Below are 26,145 nucleotides of genomic sequence, written 5' to 3'. Positions count from 1 at the left end.
CACACACACACACACACACACAGACAGAAACACACAGACAGAAACACACAGACAGAAACACACACACACAGGCAGAAACACACAGGCAGAAACACACACACACACAGACAGAAACACACACACACACACACAGGCAGAAACACACATGTTTGCCTAGCTATCTCTGTGGGGCCTCCATTGGCTTCCATTCGTTTCTGATCCTCTGAACCAAAACTCAATTCTCACCTCAGTCCTAAATCTGACCCCGGCTGGTTAAAACAAACATCAGTTCATTGGATCAGTTTTCAAACCAAGACCCAGCATGACCTTTGACCTCTCCTGAGACAGAGACCCTGATCCAAGCCCGGTACTCTGACCAGTTTCTGACCCGTTTCTGACCAGGTCTAGACCAGTTTCTGATCGAGCTTAATCCGATCAGAATTTCCCGGTTGTTGTGTTTTTCCGGTTATGTCCATGTAAACGTGCCTGCTGAGATGTTAAAGGAGTTCTGGTTCTGATGTCTGGAGGTGTAAATGGACCCGCTGGACTGAGATCAGACTGTGATTCAGGGACAGAACGTTTTACATTCAAACCTTAGACCTAAAAGGAAAAGCATAATACTGGACTCGGGCTCTTCCCAGGTAACTCTCTAACTGACCTCTGACGCTGAGGCGCCCGTGCGCCGGTCCATCCACAGCCACCAGGTGAACGGCGTTGATGTTGTCCTTGTCCACGACCTGCAGCTCCTCCCAGGTGATTGGTCGGGACTGACCCTCCAGCAGGTCCAGACCTGAGGCGTTCAATGGCTGTCAGAAATCTTAGCCTGTGTTTATTGATGCTGGCGGTAAAAAGCAACGTACCCATGTTCCAGGAGACTCTAGGTGCGTTTGTTTCTGACATCCTGATGGACAGGTGGACCAGGATGGACGGGCTGCTCGTAAAGAACCCGTCTATTGCCTGGAACTCCACCTGAAGAGGACACAGAGGTGTGAACCAGTTCTACTGGGTCAGAACCAGAGCCCTATTGACTGACCAGTGGTGTCTGGATCTGGACGGTACCTGCAGGCTCCGGCGGAGGCTCTGGCTGCTGTTGGGGGGCTGGTAGGCCACCTTCATGTCATGCAGGTCCAACCAGGTGAAGGACCCGACCGGCCTGGTGTGGTCCTCCAGGTGTGTGATGTACCCCTCTGCAGGGGGCGCTGTGACGTTAAACACCAGCCGGTCCTGCGGCGTCTCGGGGTCAGTGGCGTCCAGCGTGGCAGTGCTGAGCGGGGTGAGGATGAACTGGTCCACCTCCAGGATGGAAGAGGCCATGAAGCCAGGCTTGGGGGGCTGGTTCTGCACTGCGCCTTGGATCAGAACCGGCAGCCACAGCGCCTGTGACTGAGAGAAGCAGAAGAAGATGCCATGTTAAAATGAACACGACATCCAGAAGCATGTGGAAATCAGCATGACGCATGGGTGGGATTGTATGTGTCAGGAGTGATGGAAGAATGTTTAGATCCATCAGCTGAGTTGGCGCTGCCAATAAACGCGCCACACCACCACGTTTCCCTCCGAACCCCCCGCTTCCTGCCGTACCTCCAGCAGCTTCCGAGTTGCCTGCTCCCTCAGCTCCACCCGGATTGGGATGTAGTCTGTGTCAGGGGACGGAGGACTGAGGTGTTGGTACCTCAGTCCGGAGCTCAGGAAGTTCTGGCAGCTGGTTTTAAGGAACTGGACCTCAGTGGTGTGGTGGAGACACGGTTTGTTTCCAGGACAGACTTCCTCCACCTGCCGGCCTAGAGGAGAGGAGATGGTTCTGTTGGGCTCAGGTGAAAACCAGATGAAGGTCATAGCTCAGGTCTGATCAGGTGTTCTGAACCTCTCCGGAGACCTGAGTTGTCCTGGTTGACCAGCCGGCCGATTGTTGGGAACTTGGTTTCTGCGGTCATCAGCCTGACGGTGCAGACCAGGTCCTCTTGGGTCCTGATGTTCAGCACGGTGCTGTTGAGGGCGTTGGACAATCCAAAGAACCGAGGAACCACCAGAGGACTGCTGCCCAACTCCGCCACACTGGACCCTCCATCCACCACCTTGACCCTGAGCACCACTGTCTCCACCTGCATGTATGAAGCTGTGAACCTGAGGAAGGAAAACTTACAGTCTGAGTTCTGGTACCACAAACAGAGAAAAAACAAGGTGGTCCAATAAGACCAGAGCAGGTTCTAGTTTCAGAAACATTGGAAAATTCTGGTTCTGTTGGGTGTGGCCCGTCTCCATGTGTGTCCCTACTGATATACTCGGAGCAGCACTGAGTCCTCCTCCAGCAAAGGACTGCCATTGTGAATGTATCTGACCTCATCCTTCAGGAAACTGCAGTCAAACATCTGTGGAGCAAAAACCCAGTAAAACCACAGGCTCAGTCACCTGACCTGCTACAGTCACTCTCACCTGTGGAGTCAACTTCCCCACCCTTTGGGTCACTGGCTCGTTCAGTACCACCTCGACCTTGCAGTCGGAGCTCAGATCCACTTGGATCTCCAGATCCGACTCAGTGATGGACACCGAGCGACCTCGGAGGACCTGCACATCAGGATTCACTTTCACCATGAAGCGGGGGCTGCTAGCCGAAACCAGGAGGAGCAACAGGACCAGAACCGCTCCGACGGAGGCCATGATGGGTCCCTGAACGTCTTGTTTACCGGTTTAGCTGAGGAACTTCAGAGCTTCATGGCCGCCACCGTCAGCGAGTCTATCTGCAGCCTGGAGGAAAACATGAGGAAACATCTCAGTTCTGACTCATTCACAAACTCCATGACTCGGAGGAAACACGAGTCAAGGAATGGGACAAGAGGAACAACTGAGGGAAAGCGAGTCACAGCTGCAGCTGTTGGACAGAAGTCTGACCAGGATGTTCAACACAGTTGCAGGTTTTAGCTAAATCCAGCCTGACCTTTGACCTGCAGGTCACATGGATCCTGAGTTGGTTCTCTATAACAGCCAGATCCCCGAGGCTCTGATAGGAATGTCTGACCCAGCAGGCAAATTAATTCAGATCAGCTATACAGAAATATTCCCAGGAACATCTGATCCCAGCCCCATCATGGTACCACCTCTGACCAACAGCCTGGCTGCAGGGCCTGGAGAACTGATCTCAGCTGGAGTCCACCAGGAGATCTTCTAAACCTCTTGGCTCCTCGGGCTGAGGGACTGAACCAGGATCAGATGTTGATCCCTGTGCAGGTCTACGTCTGCTTTAATCACGGATGTTCTGCCGTTTAATCAGACGCTCTTCTTCTCTTCACAGTAATGCTGCATTCAGTCATCTGTGCTCAGAGAGTTAACCTTTTACCTCCTGACAGCATGTTTAGGTAATCTAGCTGTTCTGAGGTCAGTTTGGAGCTGAATCCTGCAGTGATACATTCCTTGGTGATTCCCAGATCAACTAGCGAAGCTGACAGACTCGGTCTGACGGTTTCAGATTCAAAGAACCTGGAGAAGATCAAGTTTGAGAAAAAAGCTGAACAAACCTGAAGCTGCTGCTATTGTTCACCTCCGTCTCTTCAGAATGAAGCACAGATCTTCAGCAGCTCCACGGCTCGCTGCGATCTCCACACATCTGGTTTCAGCACACTGAGGCAGAGAAAGGAGAGCCGTGGCCGAGAGAGGGAGGAAGGGGGGGCAGGAAGTTCAGGGTTTCACAGCCTCATCTCTCCGTTCGCCTGGGAGGCGAACTAATGACTCGGGTCCCTCAGAGGGACGAGTCCTGACCTGCACTGAGACAGAGACGCCCTCATCTGGCAGCTGAACCAGAAAACTACTGCAGGAAATACACTGGACCAGAAAACTACTTCAGGAAATACACTGGACCAGAAAACTACTGCAGGAAATACACTGGACCACCAGAAAACTACTGCAGGAAATACACTGGACCACCAGAAAACTACTGCAGGAAATACACTGGACCACCAGAAAACTACTGCAGGAAATACACTGGACCACCAGAAAACTACTGCAGGAAATACACTGGACCACCAGAAAACTACTGCAGGAAATACACTGGACCACTAGAAAACTACTGCAGGAAATACACTGGACCACCAGAAAACTACTGCAGGAAATACACTGGACCAGAAAACTACTTCAGGAAATACACTGGACCAGAAAACTACTGCAGGAAATACACTGGACCACCAGAAAACTACTGCAGGAAATACACTGGACCACCAGAAAACTACTGCAGGAAATACACTGGACCACCAGAAAACTACTGCAGGAAATACACTGGACCACCAGAAAACTACTGCAGGAAATATAGGAAATAAAAATATAGACTCTAGGAAATATCCAGACTCCAGAGGGAAAAAAAACAGAACAAGAAATAAAAATGTCTGAAACCAGAGTTCAGTTCCAGGAAATACCCCATCCCAGAATCAGTAATCAAACAGTGTTGAGAAAATGAGTGGACTCCAGTGAATAGACGGCACCAGCTGAGCTGGGTGCCTAATCTCCAGGTTCTCCATGCCACCAGCTGGAGGCGCCATTTCTACTGCCAGGGTTCTGAAAGGACCAAGAACTGGACCTCTCCTTGTTCAAGGTCCGGTTCTTCTCCAGTCCTGGAATGTGAAAACAAACATGGAGACGTTTGGACTTCCTCTTCGTCCGTCTTCTCTGGTCTGTTGTTCTCATCAGGAGACAGATTGCTCTCCCAGCACGCTGCGGCCCGGTTTCTGACCCGGTTAATGGAAGAACCAGGAGCAGGAAGCGGTAAATAAATCTGGATCGTGTTCTGACTCCATTTAATGATGTGTTCTTGTTCAGTCAGAAAAAGCTGCTTCAGAGCAGATGAACAGAACCAGAACCGCCTCCGAACAGCGGACTGAACCAGGTAACAGGGCCTGGTCTCCTGCAGAACCCCAACTGGCTCTGGTCCAGAGGTCAGCTGGTTCATCACCTCCCAGTTTGACCAGTTCAGTCTGGAACTCTGAGGCTGCAGACCAGTCAGAGGGAACTGAAACATCCTGGGCTCTCACTGAAGCGGGTTTGAAAACTTTAGTATTTCACCAATCTTTATTTTGTATTAAATAAATCGCAGCACGGTCCATGTTTGGTACCGTTCGGGCCCCCAGAGCCCCGGCCCCCGTTCTCTCCACGCTCCTGGACGGAACCTGGAGCCCGGTTGTCTGTCAGACGGATTTACGCTGATCGGATCTTGGCTGCCAGGAACGGCGCCGCTGCCTGATCCGTTCTGACTGCTACCCTTTTGCCGTGGTGACTTCAGAGCTCGCCACGGCGTTTGGCCCCCTGCCCACCGCTCCGGGGCCCCGGGGCCCCTGTCAGCCTGACGTTGTGACTCCTCTGCTGCTTGAAATTAATTTTCTTCCTCACTGACCCAGAATGAAGTCCTGGAAGCGGTGGCGGGATGTTCTGCTACTTTGTTGATGCTCAGTTTGGGAAGTTCTGGCTGCCGAATCTGCAGGATCCCAACAGAACCATCCGCCCCAGCTGGTGGGCCCGTTCCCCCCCCAGAGGGCCCGTTTCCAGGTGAGCAGCCTCCAGTCGGACCGCAGGGGTTCCGTGTTGGCAGCGGAACCATGCAGCGGGTCGCTGCCAGCCTCATGGCTCGGATTCAGCCGGATGGCACCGGCCCACGGAGCGCTACCGATCCGGAGAGTCCAGCTCTTCATCACTGGGGAAACATCATCATCATCATTTGGCTGTGAGGAAACAATCAGAACCAGAACCACCAATACAGTCCAAGAGGAAATGATCCAAAAGGTCAGGATCAGTCGTGGTTCTGATTTCTACCCTCTGCTGTCTGGTTCTGGGGAAATTTCATCCCATTTCCTGCATTCATATTCTGACCCAAACTAGTTCCCAGCTGGTTCTGTTTGAGCCCAATCTGGTCTGATTCTGATCTCCTGATCAGAACCAGCCTGAGGGTCCAGTGAAGTTCTGGGCTGTAATCTGACCCGGTTCTGTTGGAACCAGCAGCTCTGTGGACTGATGTCCTCTCAGGCCATTACACCCATTCAGCTCCCATACTGGTGACCTGTGGAGGTTCCCACTGGAAAGCTGTCAGTTCTGATCCGTCACCTCCACTGACTGATGGACTGACACCGCCCCCACCGCCCCCACCGCCCAACACCACCCAACACCACCCAACACCACCGCCCCCCAGGAATGATGGGAGAACTGGGAGGCCTGCAGGACAGCCAGCAGTCTGAGGCCGGACTAAAGCAGTGGTGTGTGTGTGTGTGTGTGTGTGTGTGTGTGTGTGTGTGTCGGGGGGGTAGAGGGGTCTGCTCTGGCCCTCCACCCACCCCCAGCAGTGAGGAAAGAGGAGCTCATCCTCAGATTATGCAAATGAAGTTTTGTTTTGATGCAGAATGAGCCGGACTGGCTGCTAATGTCTCTGGAGTCGTGAAAGGGCGAGACTTCCTGGGAGAAATACCAGGAGGGGGTGGGGGGTCCGGTTAGAGGGGGGGTCCGGGTAATGAGCGAGGCTGGGGAGGGGGGCTGCTCCCCCAGCGTTATACATTATCATATTTCCACGTAATTACTTGGGTTTTCCACATGAAATGAGGAAGCGGCTCGACGGTGCGTTCACTGCCGCGGGAAAAGTCGACTCCGCCTGTTCTGCTGCTCCGCCACGAAGACGACCTTCGACCTTCGCATTCACTTCATCAACCACAGCCATCAAGCTGGAGAATGCATGGATCTGATCAGTCAACAGGTCAGATCGATCCTCGGGGATCCTGAGGGATTTGGAAGGATCACCAGGGGTCATTAAGGGTCACAAGGAGTTCGGAGGAATTCTGAAGAGTTGTGAGGGATCCCTAGTGTTTTTAGAGATCATAAAAGATCCTGAAGGGGTCATGACGAGTTGTGAGCCATCCTCAAGGGTCCCAATTGGTCTTGAGGGCTTCTGAGGGCCTCCAGCAGTGTCTGATTACAGGAAGGGAAAAGCTGAAGAACAAAACACAAACATGAAGCTTCTGCAGCAGAGTTCAGATCTCCAGCCGGGTACTCAGAACCTTTCCCAAACTGTCTGGGCCCATCAGAACCAGATGAATGTTCATTTCTGAAACAGAGACTATGTTTCCAGGAAGAAAGAAAATAACACCAGATGAGTGAAACCCAGGAGTCTCAGTTCTGGAGGTCCAGATTATTTAATCTATCCTGATTTGCTTTCCGGACTCTGGTCCAGTTTGCCGTCCGTCTGTGAGCTGCTCTGCTACTACGGAGATCCAAGCAGAACCTGAACCAGGAAGAACTTATTTTCCAGAACCAGAACAGTCAGCTGGTTTCTGCAGTACCTAGCAGGGATTGGTGTAAACTTCATTTAATGGTCTGTACAGGACTGCTACCTGGGTAAACTGGTCCATAACCGTCCAGCTTATGAAGATTAAAATCAGAGGCAATAAAACTCCAACAGCATCAGACCTAATTTGAGTCCTAGAACCGACCCGTCTTATTCCATCCAGCTGTCCTCTGACTCCTCTTCAAAACTTCTCTGAAGTCCTCTGAGCCATGACCCTGCTCTCCATCCGTCCCCGGGGGTCCTGCTGTAGAAAGTCACCTGTCACCATGGGAACCGGAGGCCGCGTGGGCTCAGGCAAACCCAGGACCGGAGGCCGGGGTGGCGTGCGTCCCACGGAGCGTGCTCAGTGAAGCAGCAGCGAGCAGTAGCTTCAGATTAGTCTGCAGAGAGCGGAGAGGAGCTGGCGCCGATCCGAACGTCATGCTTCATCAGCCAGTTTCTGTCTCTGCTCCTGGCTGCGGATTCATTCTGAGGCCACCGCTGACCGAGCCACTGCTGCAGTCTGAGGCCGCCACATCGGACCGAACCGGATGAGACTGAACCGGATCAGATTGGTCCACTTCTGGAGAGCGGTTTCACTCTGAAGCAGCAGCTGAGACATCAGTGGTTCAGTCCAGGACCGGTTCGATCTGACGTGGCGGTTCGGTCCGATGCGGTTTGGTCCGATGCGGTTCGGTCCGATGCGGTTCAGTCCGATGCGGAAGGGTGTGTCTGATGTGGCGGTTCGGTCAGATACGGTTTGATCTGACATGGCGGTTCGGTCCGACATGGCAGTTCAATGCAATGCGCTTCGGTCCGGTGCGATTCGGTCCAATGCGGTTTGATCTGACGTGGCGGTTCGGTCCGATGCGGTTTGGTCTGATGTGGCGGTTTGGTCCGATGCGGTTCAGTCCGATGGGGTTTGATCTGACCTGGCAGTTGGTCCGATGCGGTTCGGTCCGATGCGGTTCAGTCCGATGCGGAAGGGTGTGTCTGATGTGGCGGTTCGGTCAGATACGGTTTGATCTGACATGGCGGTTCGGTCCGACATGGCAGTTCAATGCAATGCGCTTCGGTCCGGTGCGATTCGGTCCAATGCGGTTTGATCTGACGTGGCGGTTCGGTCCGATACGGGTTGATCTGACGTGGCGGTTCGGTCCGATACGGGTTGATCTGACGTGGCGGTTCGGTATGATGTGGCGGTTTGATTCAATGTGGTTCGGTGCGATGCGGTTCGATATGATGCGGTTCGATCCGATGTGGTTTGATCTGACGTGACGGTTCGGTCCGACATGGCGGTTCAATCCAATGCGGTTTGGTCCGATGCGATTCGGTCCGATGCGGTTCGATCAGAAGTGGTTCGGTCTTCAGTGGTTCTGACAGGTTCTGGTGGTGCAGCTCTGTGCTGCCTTCAGGAGAATGGGACATCAGAGTATCATCCGTAAAACTTCACCCACATGGCATTTATTGTTTAAATCAGAGCTTTCAGTGGAAACACTAAAGTTCCTTTTAATCCCACACAAATATGAGACAGAAACATGGATTATATCTTTATATAGACCTGTCTATTGATTATAGATTAATAGTTTTACTGGACAGAAATTACAAACAGCAAAGCTGGTTCTTAATCAAGTCCTAATGAGGCAAATTGAAAGTGTCATGGAGTCACTTAGCATCATTACATTAAAACTGACATGAAAAATAATATTGAAGAAATAAATATATCGAATCTAATTAAAAAATAAGTGGTAAGTTTCTTACTGTTATCGTCTGTAAAATATATTTCTTCTTAGTACTAGATGTGTTCTCAAACAAACACATGGTACAATATTATCTTACCTTTTATCTATAGTCTTTGTTCTTGCCATACAGTCCCGTGTATTATTGCTCAAAAGAGCTTGCCATATCAGTTTATTCCTCTGTATTTAGTTTCTTAGTTAATTCTTGCATTTTGTTCATTTTAATTTAGTTTCCTTTGATTAGTTTTATCCTTTATTGGTTTATTGTTATGTCCCCTTTAGTTTCTCTCCTGTTATTAGTTTTATTTGATCGTTTTTATTGACTCACCATCTGCTCCCTCATCATCATGTGTTTCAGCTGATCTGGCACTTTGAGCTCTTTTCACTGTTCAGCGTGAATCAGATTCCCTGGTCTTGATTCACATCTAGTCCGTTAAACCGCTCCATGTCGCGGTTCTCCTGTTTGTTTCTGAGTTTTGCATTCTTTTTTTTTACCCCCTACTGTGCGTTGCTGTCGGGGAGCGTATCGATGGGGAAAGAGACTGATGTAAACCTGGTACAACATCGGAGAAAATCCCGTTAAAGATGGTAACTAAAATGAACCCAGATAGCACAGAATGATTGAAACAACATTGAATCAACGTCAGCCAGAAACATTGAATCAACGTTGAAAGTGGTCGGTGACTTGTATGTTGAATCAACGTTAGGGTTTCAACCATAACTGACATATCAATGTTGATTCAACCATCATCTGTATGTCAACTTGTATGCATATTTGTGTTGATTCTACATTGAATCAATGTTGATTCAACACTCATTTGACTGTGGATGTACATGCAGATTTGGGTTGTTTTTATATTGAATGAAAGCTAAGGATTTATGTACATTTTAGGTCTGATAGGTCTACATCATAACATGCCACTAAAAGTTTCTTTACTGGTGTTAAACACTGTATTATTGGCAGATGATGGGTAAACTGTGTACAAAAGTTTAAAAATGACAACATGGGTTTGATTTAACATTTTATTTAAGAAAAGAGGGACAGATCTTTAAACATATTTGATTCCTTTTTGACTGTCAAAACAACAGTATGTTGTCCACAGAAGAACAGAGTCCATGAGGTTAAGCTTTGTACTGTATGAAGTAGGGAAACAGTACAAGTTGTGGTAACCCCAGTTTGACTCTGGTTGGCGTCACTTTGATTCCTTGCGATGTCTTCCTCTCATTCTGGTGCATAATGAAGCCACTTCTTGACAGTTTTGCTGCAGTCCTCAAGAGTCAGCTTTCGGTCAAACTGCAGAGCAACAGCTGAAAAAAATAAAAGTGAGGAAGGTGCCGGTTAGAAAGATGATAAACATTTGAAAAGTTCTGAAACACAATGAAAGATTAAACAGTGTACTGGTTACAGGTCTGAGAACAAATACAAACCATATAGTTCCCCATGTACACTCACTGTTAAATTAATATCTTAATCTCTCATTAATATTTATCTTAATGTTTACATATACAACTGCATTTACCCATCAAGCTGCAGTATAGTGTAGGATTTATGATATTGATATTAAATCAATATTTAAAATAAAGGGCTGTTTATCAGAAAACCTAACAATAAAACTCAGGGAGGATCAGGTTTATTTAACACACCAGAGACAAATAAATCAAACAAAAGGTGATTTATAGTGTAGTTGGAAAAATTATAATTTTTACAGAATAAACTTCCATCAAATAGCTGGTTCAATCTTCCATCAACTACAAATATTTCCAAATAAGTTGATTAAATTCCTTAAAAAGTGTCTATATGCTAATAAAGATCCCACACAAGTAACAATAGTCCAGTTCAATTTAACCAGTTACCAATCCAAGGATCAACAGACTGAATCAGTCATTAGCAGGTTTAGTTCAGTGTTTCACCTGCCTTACATGTTAAGTGTTTCCCTTCTGCCTCACCTGGATTGAATCTGTGGATGATTAACAACCTTCTGCACTTCTTGATGGCTGCAGACGGTCATGTAATCATCCAACTCAGCTGTTCTGGTACAGAGGCTCATTTAAGCACGACCCTAAGCATATCATAATAAAAAGTTAAAAACAAGTGATTACTATCACAACCATTTAAAGCCCACCTGGAGCAGCCAGCCTTACACTTCCTTGTCCACCACATGTTCTCCCAGACCAAACAATAGGCCCCACCCTATTTTAAAAACTCAAATCCCACAAAATCTCGCAGGATTTCATACTTAGGCCTGGAGTGGTGGGTAGGATGAAAATAATACAAAAGGAGACATGACCTCAATTATTAAAAATATCCGTTTTGCCCCAAAATAACCAGGATTACTATGGGCACAAAACAATGCCCTTATTTTTCAATAAACGCATTTAAGATCAAAGTAATATTGAAAGACTTACCATAAAAGTGCTCAGCGGAGAATTCAATTCAGAAGCCGGTAGCAAACAAGCCAGCAGCAAAGTGGCTGTTTGGTTGGGACAAACCACAAGTGTAAAATTGGGGAGGTGGACTGTACAACTCCTAGTACAGACTTGTAGATGTTTTTGTGTCAACACATTATGCACAGTCAGTAATAATATTTACAGACAAGTAAGAAAATGTACAGAAAGAAATCACAACCCACTGTTCTCAACATGTAGTGCTTAATTTGAAACATGATTAACCCCCACCTAGTAATAAAATGTTCTGACCCAGAGCTCAAGGAGGGGGAGGGAAGAAGGGATGAGAGGGGGTAAAGAGGAGAAGGTTGGGAGGAGCGGCTGGGTGGGGGAGGTTTGGGAGGGAGTAGGGGGAGATGAGGAGGTGATGAGGGCTGCAACAAACTGCCCAGATTGCACACAACGGTAAATAAACGTTGAATTATAGTCAGAATGGTTGATTTTTGGTTGAGGTCAACAACTGACGGTTGATCAACCATCAAACAACCATCCACCTCCAGCCAAGTAACCGATGCTGAAACTGTGTCATTGAGTCAATGTTGTTTTGTGGTTGAAATCTAATGAATGAAATGCTAATGTCTGATCAACGACTGTCCAATGTTGAATCAATGTTGAATCAATGTCAGCTCTTTTGCCACACCCCTTCCCCTCCTCTCCTCCTCATCAGAGCTCTGGGTCAGAGCATTTTATTACTGAGTGGGGGGTATTACATTCTAAATTAACCTCTGTAAAGGATAGTGGGTGAAGATTCATTTCTGTACATTTTCTTTCTTTTTCATAACAAAGTCCTACTGACCATTTGAGTGTGATATATTGACACAAAAACATCTACAACTTACTACAAGGAGTGGAGCGGTCCACCCCCACTATTTACATGAGTGGGATGTCCCAAACACACAGCCACTTCGCTGTTGGCTTGTTGGCAAAAGATGTTAATTCAATGTTGAATTGCCATCATGTGCAATCTGGGCAGGCGCCGAGCTATGGGGGGCCTTGGGGGTGCGGTTTTGGGTCGCTTAAATATCTGATTATAGACTGAGAAAGTCTACCGCCTGTTGAGAAAGGTCTAGTTAATGTTAAAGTTACTTTCCCTCAATGGAATATATACTAGTCAGTCCCAGTGACCGTTTCACTCACGGTTTAGCCGATGTGTTTCCTGGGTAAAGATCAAATAAAAAACGCAGACCAACCTCCCCCCCCCTCGCTCAACAGTTTCTGGTAGCGCAGGCGATAAACGTCAGGGGCCTGGTGATTCGTTAGGGGTCCGGTAATTAGCCCCGCCCCCCGGCCCAACGCTGACTTGTTCCGCTAGTGAATCTGGGTACAGAACGGAATCACAACTCAGTGTTGTCAACACATAGTGCTTAAGTTAAAACGTGATTAACCCTCACCTAAAAGGGGTTGTGCTGTGGTGGCGCAGGGGTTAAGCACAAACCACAATCAAGGCCTCAGTCCTCAACACAGCTGTCACAGGTTCAATTCCTGACCTTGGCAACCTTCACTGCATTACCCCCCTTCTCTCATTACCCACCCTCCTGTCAATTAACTATCAAATAAAGGCCACTAGCCAAAACAATCCTTTAAAAAATAAAATGTGAAAAATGAAAAACCCTCACTTAAAATTAAAGTTTCACCCGATTGAGGGGTAGATGGGCCCAGGTGGGGGGAAAGAGGTGTGTGTGTGTTTTTGGTGGGTGGAGGGAAGGGGGTTGGGCGTTTGAATGGCAGGCGGTGGTGAAGGGTGCAAAAAACACCTGAACACTTTGATTACTAGTTTCTCCCCAAACCTTATCCTCAAGGCAAACTGACCTGCATGCTTTCAGTTCAGCAAAACCTTGTTAATCAAATGTTAATTAAAATCATGTGTGCTGAATTAGGGAAATGCCTAAAACTTGTAGGGCCTGGAGGACCAGTGCTGAAAAACACTGGATTCGACGTTGGCATTTCATTTATTTGATGTCAACCACAAAACAACATTGATTCAATGACACAGTTTCAACGTTAGTTAATTGGCTAGAATTGAATGGTTGTTTTATAGTTGATCCACCATCAGTTGTCGACCTCAACCAAACATGCAACCTCTGTGATGATAATTCAACATTGAATTAACATATTTTCCAACAAGCCAACAGCAAAGCAGCTGTGTGTTTGGGACATCCCACTCATGTAAACGGTGGGGGTGGACCGCTCCGCTCCTTGTAGTAAGTTGTAGATGTTTTTGTGTCAATATATCACACACACACAGTCAGTGAGAATTATTATGAACAAGTAAGAAAATGTACAGAAAGGAATCACCACCCACTATCCTCTGCAGTGGTTAATTTAAATGTGATAACCCCCACTCAGTAATAAAATCCTCTGACCCAGAGCGCTGATGAGGAGGAGAGGAGGGGAAGGGGTGCGGCAATACATCTGACATTGATTCAATATTGATCAGATGTTGATCAGACATCAGCATTTCAGTCATTAGATTTCAACCACAAAACAACATTGATTCAATGTCACAGTTTCAACGGTTTGATTGGATGGTTGTTTGATGGTTGATCCACCGTCATTTGTCGACTTCAACCAAAAATCAACGATTCTAACTATTTTTCAACGTTGATTTAACATCATGTGCTATCTGGGAACGCTCTCTATCGTGGAATCACCCATGGAGGGATTTGTTTATCAAATGGATTCATTTTTCTGAGGGGCACACGGTGAAGGTTTTGTGATTTTGTAGTTTATCAGAGCGATGTTGCTCTTTCATGGAAACATGCAGCATCCAGACGGATATTAAACACTTGTCCCGTTTTAATTTAAAAGTCGTGTCAATATTGCTGCTTTGACACGACTTTATAATATAATAATATATTATTGTAAAATATTGTAATATTACAATAATAATATTGTAAAACCAGACACCTGACCAGTGAATCACAGCAACAAGGCCGTTAGCCGGTGTAACCCTGAACTGATGAGGTGAAGCTACGAGTAGCAGGAGAACGGAGCTGCGCCAACAAGCTAACAGAAGCTAACCGAAGCTAACAGAAGCTAACCGAAGCTAACAGAAGCTAACCGAAGCACTGAAGGGAAGCAGAAGAGCTGCTATCGATACATATGCAGCCAAGCATGTTTTAATGTTACACACCTCAGTTTTAGCAAGTAGCTCAAAGTCTCAACAGGTATTGCTGTGCACATAAGGTGTAAAGTTTACCTTCGAGCAAACGCCCTCCAAAGGAATCGCAGCGCCCCCCTTCAGTAAATGTTTCTGCCAGCGCCCCCTGCCGTACCCTGAACGCCTCCGTTGAGAAAAGCTATTTTAAAGGCTTTGTCGAAGCCTTTGAACGGGCGGTAGCGCTACAATAGCAATAAAAGCATTTTGTTTCTGATTCTGACGTGAAGTCATGAGCTAAAGGTCATCAGGCCGGGACTCGAACCGGCGAACCGCGTCGAGGACTGAGGCCTCCGTGGATCACGCCCCCTGCTGGTGGGGTTCCTAAGGAAGCTTCATAAAACCTGGAGCTGCTGCAGGTGCAAACCTCTGAGCTGCAGACACTTGTTGCAGCAGCAGAGATGAGGATTCCTCATCTTCAGCCAGAGTCGATAGAGGAGGAGGAAGAGGAGGGTGTTGGCTGCAGCAGCATGCAGCGGCGTGGCGGAGCTCCAGTCTGCTGGCCAAAGCCCAGTTGGTGCTGGATCACAGCGAGCGGTCAGCCGCCGTCTTTCACAGCCAGCTGACATCAGGCCTGGGAGAGAGAGAGAGGGTGTGTGTGTGTGTGCTGGGATCCCCCGCATCCCTCCACCTCCCTAAAGCCCCCGTCACCCCATGAGCTCCAGCACAGCTTGTATTGTAGGTGTGTAACCTGGATCCAGGAGGATTAAACTGGCTGCTGCTGCGAGTGTGTGTGTGTGTGTGTGTGGGGGGGGGGGGGGGTGACCTGCCAACACCATGACTCTGTGCAAACGGTGCTGATGAAGCCAAAGCTGGAGCTGAGCTGCCAGCTGACCCGGCCGCTGGCTCCCCTGTGTGTGTGTGTGTGTGTGTGTGTGTGTGTGATGACTGCTCACATCTGTTGGGAATCAGAATTTGCATCCATCTTTGGTTTATGTAATTATTAATAACTATGATTAATAATTTAGGAGTGTTTAGATGATTGAAGTTCAGGTGTGTTTTGTCGGTTAAACTCGTTTACTTTGAATCAAGTCTGAATTTATCAACAAAACCGACTTTCAGCTGAATTATCCTGTAAAAAAAACGTCAAACTAATTCAACAGGAAAACAGGATCAGCTGATCTTTATTTTCTTTTTCTTCTTTAATTTCTTTGAAATTATTTTCAGTTTTCTGTTTCATTTTGTCTCAGTTCATTAACCCATTTATTTCCTCTTATTGGTATTATTATTGTTATTAACATTGTATCTGTTGAGTGCTCTGTGGTGGCACAGGGGTTATTAAGCAACCCACATTTGGAAACCTCAGTCCTCGACGCAGCTGTCACAGGTTCGATTCCCAGCCTTGGTGACTTTTGCTGCATGTCTTCCCCCTTCTCTCATTATCCACTTTCCTGTCAATTAACTATCAAATAAAGGTCACTAGAGCCAAAAATAAAATTAATATTATATCTATTAACCTTCTGACAGATTTCTGACATGTGCAAATAAGTTTGTTTTGCAAAAAAAAAAAAAAAAATTCACTTCATGAGACAAAAATGTGATTTTAATTTTTTTAAAGTTTTTTTTTTTAAGCAGAACTCGGTAGGCTTTGTCGAGAAAAGTCGAGATCTTCCCACTTCCCCATGCTGGAAATTTTAATTTAATAGTAACAATAAATAAAGTTGGCTCTAAAATTGAGTACACAGGTGACATCAAGACCCAACAGTAGAATCAGACTGTAATAAAATTAATCTGGTTGTTATTGTGTAATGTAAAATTTGCTTTAATTCTACTTTTTCTATTTAGTCATAAAACATCAGTCAGGCAGAAAGAGAGTCATGGAACAGGAAGAGCAGGTTTCCTGAAGGAAGAGGAAGGAAGTTTCCAGCCTGCAGTGAATAATGGTAGTTCAGACTATTCCTTATTTCAAAGCATTAAAGGTTTACAGAATAAAATCTAAACATTTTGAGTAATTGGATAAAACCCAGAGTAAAATACTTAAATTAATAATAATAACTTAGAATTAAGCCAATAATTAATATTGGTTTAACCAGTGGTTGGTATTGGTTTAATTATACAAATACTTAAACTTGTGGAAGTTCTTACAAGTAAAACAAGTAACTGTAACTTGGTATCAAATAATTAGAATAATGGATTATTCCTGGTTTATTTTCAGAAATGTCCGTAATAACTCACATTATGATTATAATAAGAGTAACTAATAAGTAATGGTTATTATAATATTATAAATGGATGCTAAATCAGAAATTAAAAGGTTATATTTGACATTGAACTTGAAATGGTGTAAAATGTGTAACTAATTAAAGGTCACTGATGTGTTGGAGGTGGATGGTAGGTTAAAGGTCAGGGGAAAACAGGAACTGATGGGAGAGCAGAGAGGACCAAGGCCTTATTGCTGAACTTAAACTTTTCAAAGAAAAGGTTGGGCAGGAAACAGACGTAGGACTGTTGAGCAACTCGGGGTCATTAGAACAGACATCAGGTCATAATGTCTCCAAGACGACGGTGATGGATATGAGATCATCTGTCATCAAAACTGCCTTACTAATAAAATAATTAGCATTAAGAAAACCTAAAAGATGTTGTGGACATTCAGTTAATGAGTCACCTTAAAGTTCTTTGATGGTCATAAAATAGCTGTGAAGTTTGATTCTGGGAGGAACAAGTGGAAAATGTTTTATAGGTTGCTTTTAGCCAAAAACTATATGTAAAAACATCCTTGGGACTCAGGTGAGTCACTAAAACCAACCTGGTTCAGTAACAAGTGCAAGTTGTAACAAAGAGAAGGAGCGACAGTTAACAGGTGGCTCTGTGGAACCATTTGACTGCAGGCTGCTCAGTCTGGCTACTTCACAGGGGAAGACGGTGGGACATCTGGAGGGAGGGAGTCACAAACCAGGCGAGTCTTTCTCGACGCCAGCTTAAACAGAGTTTACTTCAGTTCTGGACAGGGTAAATCCCAGCAGATTTAGGAAACTCAATTCACCCGTTAGACCACAGGTGTCAAACTCCAGTCCTCGAGGGCCACTGTGTCCTGCAACTTTTAGATGTGCCTCTGCTGCACCACACCTGAATAGAATAATTAGGTCATTAGCAGGACTCTGGTGAACTTACCTACACAAGGAGGAGGTAATTAAGCCATTTCATTCCAGTGTTTTGTACCTGTGGTACATCTAAAAACTACAGGACACCGGCCCTCGAGGACTGGAGTTTGACACCCCTGCGATTAGACGGAGAGCTGGTAGCACATCTCCCCCCTCTCAGAAGGGGAAGTAGAAAGAGAGAAGGGGGGGGGAGTTGTGCAACAACAGCTTTTCTCATGGTGACATGCATTAACAATTCAATATTTGCTTTTGTTTCTTTTTTCTGCAGTTCCAGTTAAAGTTTGATGCAGCTCTGCTTTCCTGAATGGACCATCTTCACCTCCACTGCAGCAACCAGGCAGCTCTGTTTTATAGATTACAGTCACTAAAAGGTTGCATTGTTTATATCTTTAATAGTTTAATTCTGTAAAGACAAAATATGTCTGGTGGTCCAGCTCTGATTTACATTTCTTGGTAAAATACGGGTTTGAATATTTCAATACTTTCTGTAGAAAAGGGTATGGATGTGTAGGAGATTTCCTATGCACCCTGAACGCAACACAGGTGTGCAGCTCGGTAACCCCACAGATAGAAAAAAAAGGCAGCAAAGAAGCAGCTGAATGACTGTGTGCATTCATAAACCTAACCACACACACACGCACTTGTATACCTGTATACCTGCTTCATGTACATTCTGTCGGAAAGGATATAAAGAGTACAAATTGAACGGGACTCTTCCTGATTCATTCCACATCCACATCTGTTCCGCATCCATATATGCTAATAGGTGTTCTGATCGGACACTCTGAGGCGATCATTGCCAGCTTAAATCCAGAGGCCTTCTCAACACTTTCCTATAACAAAACAGACCTGCAGAAAGAAATTACTAATAAAATATCTTACATTTACATAGTTATATGCTCTATATAGAGATTTTCCTTAGCTTTGATTGTATATCTCACAGTTTTATAATTTATCATTGTTTATTAAACTCTGAAAGCTGTTTTTAATATTCTGTCCTAAAATGCGGTTAGATGGGCCCTTTTTTTTGTTTGTTTGAGCACCTGCCCCTTTAGTGGCCTCTGCACGGCCCTGCAGTCAGTAACACAATAAAACCACCGGGATAAAGTTTGTTTTGGTCTGTGGCCTGCAAAGATGGCGCCGAGCGACTGCACCTAAACGCCCCACAACGTCTGACGCAGTGACGTTGGTCCCAAAGCTCTACTGGCCAATAGCAGCTCTCCTCATTAACATAACGATGCACACGGAAAAGTAAAAACAGGAGAGAAGAGGCAATGACAAAAGAACAAGGGCTTCATCCATCCATCCATCCATTTTCTGTACACCCTCGTCCCTTAGTGGGGTCGCTTGTATAAGGAAAAGAGGAAACAAAATATATACATTTCTTGACAAAAACTCTTGTAAGGACAAGGAAAAGCTAAATATAGTTATGCTTTTATTTCTTCTTATGTCAGTTTTGGTCCTCCATAGAAACCAACTTTGAGTATGTTTTGTTACTTTGAAACATTTAACCTCAAAAGTACTTTGAGCTGTGAAATACTATTTATATTGTGTGTTAAAATGGAATACTAAGAAATGTAATGATGAATAATAGAGTGCTCCTGTGAGTTTATCATATAAACTTACTTACTATAGTGATTATAAAGAGAAGACACGCATAAATTATATATATATAGAATGATTTTTGATATTGATAAAACCCAGCGTCATAGGCGTAACTTCCTGAAGGACTGGTGTGGACATGTCCCCATGAAGGGGACGGTCCCCATCAATATTTCTTGCACTTGATTTTCTTTATGTGCCTTCATCTATTTGCGGACAGTAACTTGGGAGCAGCTTCATTCAAAGGATTAGCAGCCAGTTAATGCTTTTTAAATTCCTTAGTAAGACGCAAATGGCAAGTCCGCTCAGTGACCCAGTGGACTGGACGTCACGTGACTTACTGGCAGTGCGCCAAATGCGCTGCTGCTTTGCGGTGAGTCAGGAATATCGGTGGTCGGGGAAATGACGCAATCAAGCAAAGAATCTGATACTCTTTGCTTCTGCTGTTGAATTCTGATATTAATTGTGAACACTACAACAGTAAGATAAGGTCCAAAGGGATCACATTTCACAGGTCAGTAAAAGCTTTAATTAAAATATAAACAAAGTGGAGAGTAACTTTTATCACCTTAGCATGTACTCTTGCTGCGCAGTTTGGAGTATTTCGGTTGAATTAACACAAAATAAGGCGACCCATTTAGATTTTCTGACAGATAATCAGGAGTGCAGGTGTGTAAGTAAGTTAGCTAATTGTAACAAGTTTAGAAAATGTGCTTTTATTTATTTTTATAATGTTTGAAATTTCACCAAATCCTGATTAATACTGAAGAATCCCATTTTTTTGTTATATTTTAAGGATTGTATTATTTAATTTATTTTGGTAAACACTACTACCTGTACTGTTGCTTTAAGAGAGTGTTCTATGACATCATTACTGTACTACCCTCAGTTGGCGCTAGGCTGCCTGAGGAGAGGTAGGAAAGTTTCTTTGCTCTTGGTTAAGTTCATGGTTTTTTATACATTTGTAAAATAATTGAAAGCACATGCAGCTGTGAATGTTTATGTTTTAATACATACATTTCTTTTGACAAGTTAAGAAAATTTTGTTGTAAATATTAGAGCTTATATTGTTATTAGTTAGTCACAGGGTTTCTCCATGTGCTTATCTGCTGGGGGAATTCCGACTCCTGTGTGTGGAAGAGCTGCATGCTAAAGGGCTTTTTGTATTTCTGTTTGTGCAGGTATGTGTATTTGGTTCTTTTGTTCTACAATGTTTAAGCTGGTTGTATTAAGTACACAAAACATCTGGGTTATGTAATTATCTCAGTTTCCTTTTTTTAATTTTTTTTATTTTTGTATTATTGTGAATTTATTTCTGGGAACAATACTGTGGTACCCTGAGTTGGTGCTAGGCTGCCTGAGGAGAGGGGAATTCCGACTCCTGTGTGTGGAAGAGCTGCATGCTAAAGGGCTTTCTGTATTTCTATTTGTGCAGGCCTCTGCCAGCAACCTGCATTAAAGAACAACCAGCAGCTCCAGTGGTCTGAGTCCCTTCTTGGTCTGAACACAACGCAGAACACATCAAGGTTAACCGTCTGTATAAGACTAGATTATTGGTAAAAGAACACTAGTAATATACACCGGTTACATAATCAACCACCGCTATAGTGTTTATACGATCACTAATGACCACAAAATAAAAATTCAAAAACATAAATCTACAACGGACAGAATGTCCTGTTTGGTGTGTCTTACGTACTTTTTTGTGTGGGAATTTTTTTTAGTGTTAATTCCTGATGCAATGGGGAATATGCCACGGACTTCTGTTTTAGCACTTCCGCATTTTTTGCCACATAGAATGCTTCCGGTGTATAATGCCCACCTCAGTAATTATTCAGACGTCCTGAAACGCTCCAACAACAAAGGATTTAAACTGGATGTGTCAAAACTTCACAATAACTTCAAAGGTAAGTTAATAAATCGTTTGTATTCACCATTATGCCTCATGTCTGACGTAGCTAACAGGGACAAGCTTACAAAGGTGCTATGTAAACGTTCAGTGGTTTGATTATCTGTGCAGTGTGGAATCTACATATCTATGCTTTATAGATAGATATAGATATATATCTATATAAACATATAGATCTGTCTATATTGTGTCCAAGCTATCAGTCGAAGCTGAAGTTAGCTTCCCAATGTAGCATCTAATTCGGAAAATAGCTAAAGGGCGATTACACTTAATTTTTCACTATCTTGAGCTTTTTTAATGCATTGTACTTTAAAAACTACAACACCTAGACATTTCAAACCTAACTAGATTATTCTGTACTAACAGAATAAATAAAACATTTGTGAAACCTTCTAATTGATCTGTGAAATTTGTAAAATATCAATAATAGATTCCAGAACGCATTAGATCTGAATTATTAAATTGGCATTATTTGTTATTTTAACTTCCCGTTTTCTTTCTTTTTTTTATCTTTATTATAGTTGGAGTTGGACAGAGTTCAGTTTGATGGCTTCCTGGAGGGAGAGATCGGCTCAGCTAATGTTACCAACAACTTTTCTCCTGCTATTAACGTTTTTGTTTTTCTTTATATAGAAAGTATTTCTATCAGTTGCTCTTTGTCAATTTTGTTTACAGTACTTGCTCTATTCTTTTTTTATTTTTACCTTAATCCTTACCTGGTCAGTTGAGGTGGAAATGTACATCCTGTTGATTACTGACAAATGTCAGAACCACCTGGACTGAGCTGGTTAGTCAGATCAGTCTGAATCTTTATTTCTCATTAAAGCGACTTCTTGTAATTTTAAGACATTGTTATAAAATTGCATCTTTATTCTGCTGTAACGATGACTGCATTTTTGCAATTAAAAAATCTTGTATCCTGACCGTTATGCTCCTTTATACAACTCACAGAACAGAGGATTGAAATAAAGGCTTTTTTTTTTTTTTACTTTTTTTTCTGTGATTTTATTATAGGAATTGAGGACGGGAGGAATCAATTAAAATCTAATCTGGTATGAAAAAAATCTTGCAAGTCATATCATCCAGCCTTATTCAGTATATTAAATTATATGACTAACTACATATTGCTTAATATTCACATTTCTTTGCTGGTATTACCTCAAAGTGTTGCATTTTAACATCTCACTTAAATGCAACACATTTAGGTAATACCAGCAAATTCCTGATCTACATGTAAATACCTGATATAACGTAAACACAGAGAAAAGGGGAAAAAAGGTTTGTGAAATGTAGAGTATTACAAATGAGATTCAATTTTATTGTAGGTACAAACAGGATAAAATGAACAGCAGTTACTCAGACATCAGACTTGTTTGCCTTTACTGGTGATGAAAACTCGTCAGTAAAGGAAGAGGAGAGAGGAAGAGGAGAGAGGAAGAGGAGAGAGGAAGAGCGGCTCAGCCCCGTCCAGGATGACCATCAGGGTAGCCAACAAAGTCTGTAGGCAGATTTTTGCATATCTGGTGCTCCAGTTTCCAGATCATAGTTTAACCAAGTAAATAAAAAGTTAGTCCACGTTGTGATGATCCGTGGACTGATGGACGCCTTCAGCAGGTCCGGGTGCTTGGATCCAATGGAAAGGTAATCGGCACTGTGATCATGGCTCAGAAACACGAGGTGTTGCGATGCAAACCTGAAAAATTAAAAACAAAAAACTAATAAGTGTTCATATTTAGCTGAACAACATAATCAAAACTAATAAATCCTCGGCTCTTTTTGAGAGTTTTGCTTGAAAATAAATTGACAATATCAGGAAATTAAATGTTTAAGTGAAATAGTTCTGGTATCACAAAGAAACTGCAAAACATGTTTCAGAGGTGTAACAACACTGACGTTACTGAGTAAGAGTGAACTAAAATACTACTTAGAAATGCATGTTAAAATCTGAATACTCTTTTGAAAGTGTGCAGCTGAAATTAATTTAAACTACTAGCAGGTGTTAAGAGAATAAAAATAAAAACTTCTGGCTCGTTATATTCTCTTGTGCTCCCGGATTCAATGATTCCAAATAAAAGCCACACAGAGATGACAGTCAACGCTCCACATCATACATCTTCAGAGTTTATTCTAACATTTAAAAGTATAAAATCACATTGACAACACAGACACTTCAAACACACTAAAACAGACATTCATTTACCTGAGACAAATGGAAAAGAAGAAGAAAGAAAGAAAAGCAAAGGCGTCTTTGGAGAATTGCAAGAGCAAATCTGGTTTGTTACTCCTGTGTAGAAACTTTTATAGTAAAGGCGTATTCTTGTCTTTTAATTTATTCAAATAAGGCGTATCTTTGCTCATCCAACCAGGAGCTGTCTCTGACCCTCTTTAAAGTTAGAAACTCCCTGCAATTTGTTTTCAAGATCAAACATCAGTTGTCACCTTTATCTAAACAAAGTTGAAGCAGAGCTTCTCCTCCACTGGCCTGAACTCCTGCTGTTTTATGGCTTTTCACAGATCAGTGTGAAGCTGGAACTTCTCCTGATTGTTTCCCACACAGACAAAGGGGAGTTCAAAAAGATCTTAGCAAACCATCTGGTGTAACTACAGGTAACATAAAGGTCAATAGTGCAGAATAAGTTATTAATCTGAAAACTATAATTAGGCTATTTCAATCAAGACATGTTAGGTTTTAAAACTAGCATATTCTAAATTTATTTTCTTAACACAGGCAAAGGACAGGGTTTGCTCATTACCAACAGTAATACAAAAAATGATGCATATAAGAGGCATTAGTTTATAGAAGGCCAGGCAAACCTCCATTTACCATTTTAAAAACAAAAAGCAGCAGGAGGATGTAACTTCATAACTTCATTTTCTAAGCAGAATCTCAGAGGAAAAAAAGAAATTATGTTTGTGTAAAGCAAGAACAGATTATAGCAGCCAAGGGAAAAATTCACTCTAACGTGGATTATAATTATGAAACAGCAAAGGTAGATGTCATATTTTCGGTATTCGGGAAATACGTGATTTGTACCATTTGTTCTGTGGGTTTTCATGTGGATCGGTGAAAGTTAAACGGCTGTAAAGCGAAGGTTTTGGACCTTAATCTGACCGACTACCTGTGTGGTTTGGATCGGGCTGAAGCGTTGCTGCTCTCGGCTGTTCTTAAATTACCTGCTCGGTATCGTTGGGGCTCGTCGCTCCGATGTTAAATGTATTTTATATATGTCATATAAACAAAAGCTAAGGAGCTGCCTAAGAATAATTTCATACTCCGTATAACACAAACGCATCAACACACATATTGACTTACCTTGTGCCGAATCGCTGCCTCTGTTCTCAGCCTGTTTCCGTAGCGGTGGATTTCCTCCGGCATTATTTTCCTCCAACAAATTATTCCAGTGAAGGAACCGTTCAGCTCCCTTTTATCCCCCATCTTCCCATTTCTGACGCTGGATCTTCAATATCCTCAAGCTTTGAAATAGCAGGCAGCTACAAACCGCGTGTTAGCTGTAGTGGCTAAGTTTTGGCTACAGTCCGCTGCCGCCTTGATATCAGCTGGAAAATGAAAACACTAAGCACCAGATGGTACTGGCTAATTACTGGACACAACGGCACACCACAAAACTCAGTCGTTGTACCAGCAGCTCACAGATATTTTAAGTTTTGTCTTGTTCATGGTACAGATCTTGCAGCCTTGGCTAAAAACAATAGGAGCAAGCAGGACCCGGAACCAACCTATGTGGAATAAACTTAAACGGAAATACGTCACCACCTCTCGTGGCATATACCACAGACATAATATAAGGATAGACCCTCATGGACCGCTCTCGCCTATTGTCGCTGACGAGATTTAGGGCGGCCATCTTGGAGCGGTCCACCACTCCACTCAGCCTTATGTGTTTAGCAGCACAATGACGTATCAGCAGATTTAATCCATCATAACACACTTTTTGTTACTGTAAACCATATTCAAACATCTATCAAAGCTACATTTATAAACAATTATATTTTTTAAGTATGTTTTTAATACATAGTTCATCATATTTAAATATGCTTAGTGGCTATAACAATAGAATAGGAATGGAATATTCTGATATCGATGTATTAAGAGCATATTACAAAGCACACAGCCGTTCATAATTTATTTAATAAATTATTTAGTAATATCAATATATATTTATATAACTATACAAACACTAATAAATAAAGATTAATAATGGCACAAATAAATGATTAATACTGAATTATATATATATATATATATATATATATATATAAAAAAATAAAAAATTCCCCTCTCACCCTCCGTGGGTGGTCTCTTTCATCCTCTGAGCTCGGGTCCTCTACCAGAGGCCTGGGAGCTTGAGGGTTCTGCGCAGTATCTTGGCTGTGCCTAGAACTGCACATTTCTGGACTGAGATGTCTGATGTTGTTCCTGGGATCTGTTTGAGCCACTGCTCCAGTTTGGGGGTGACTGCCCCGAGGGCCCCGATGACCACAGGCACCACTGTGGTCTTCACCTTCCAGGCCTTCTCCAGTTCCTCTCTGAGGCCCTGGTATTTCTCCAGTTTCTCATGCTCCTTTTTCCTGATGTTGTGGTCACTTGGTATTGCTACATCCACCACAACTGCTTTCCTCTGTTCTTTATCCACCACCACAATGTCCGGTTGGTTCGACATTACCATCTTGTCTGTCTGGATCTGGAAGTCCCACAGGATCTTAGCTCGGTCATTCTCCACCACTTTTGGGGGTGTCCCCCATTTTGACCTCGGGGCTTCCAGTCCATATTCTGCACAGATGTTCCTGTACACTATGCCCGCCACTTGGTTATGTCGTTCCATGTACGCTTTCCCTGCCAGCATCTTGCACCCCGCTGTTATGTGCTGGACTGTCTCAGAGGCCTCCTTGCACAACCTACACCT

At 43.8% G+C, this 26,145-nt stretch overlaps 1 protein-coding gene and 2 long non-coding RNA genes across 4 annotated transcripts in view; 1 reads left to right on the top strand and 2 right to left on the bottom strand.

The window, feature by feature from the left end:
- frem1b (Fras1 related extracellular matrix 1b) overlaps window positions 1-3,663 on the bottom strand; it is a 49,362-nt gene extending 45,699 nt beyond the window's left edge. The window contains exons 1-8 of the mRNA XM_088004808.1: window positions 3,492-3,663; window positions 2,413-2,724; window positions 2,254-2,348; window positions 1,856-2,103; window positions 1,561-1,760; window positions 1,039-1,362; window positions 840-948; window positions 638-769 (exon numbers count right to left, since the gene is read on the bottom strand). Coding sequence (XP_087860934.1) covers window positions 638-769; window positions 840-948; window positions 1,039-1,362; window positions 1,561-1,760; window positions 1,856-2,103; window positions 2,254-2,348; window positions 2,413-2,637 — 1,333 coding nt within the window. The 5' untranslated portion in view covers window positions 2,638-2,724; window positions 3,492-3,663. The remainder of the gene's footprint in view (window positions 1-637; window positions 770-839; window positions 949-1,038; window positions 1,363-1,560; window positions 1,761-1,855; window positions 2,104-2,253; window positions 2,349-2,412; window positions 2,725-3,491) is intronic.
- Window positions 3,664-10,012: 6,349 nt separating this feature from the next.
- LOC148159895 (uncharacterized) lies at window positions 10,013-12,105 on the bottom strand. Of its 2 annotated transcripts, XR_015762643.1 has the most exons (3): window positions 11,410-12,105; window positions 10,951-11,063; window positions 10,013-10,311 (listed from the first exon to the last, which is right to left on the bottom strand). It is a non-coding gene; the product is annotated as an uncharacterized LOC148159895 (long non-coding RNA). The 2 variants fall into 2 exon arrangements; XR_015762642.1 differs by lacking the exon at window positions 11,410-12,105 and having other exon boundaries at window positions 10,951-11,249.
- A 7,184-nt stretch (window positions 12,106-19,289) lies between these two features.
- Window positions 19,290-25,456, top strand: LOC148159894 (uncharacterized). Its single transcript, XR_015762640.1, has 2 exons — window positions 19,290-21,218; window positions 21,742-25,456. It is a non-coding gene; the product is annotated as an uncharacterized LOC148159894 (long non-coding RNA).
- The last annotated feature ends 689 nt before the right edge of the window (window positions 25,457-26,145 follow it).

The sequence above is a fragment of the Poecilia mexicana genome, unplaced genomic scaffold (genome assembly GCF_051168715.1).
Source record: "Poecilia mexicana isolate PSO_F unplaced genomic scaffold, ASM5116871v1 scaffold_4, whole genome shotgun sequence".
Taxonomy (NCBI): Eukaryota; Metazoa; Chordata; class Actinopteri; order Cyprinodontiformes; family Poeciliidae; genus Poecilia; species Poecilia mexicana.
Note: the sequence above shows the minus strand (reverse complement) of the source record. Positions and strands in the feature narration are given on the sequence as shown.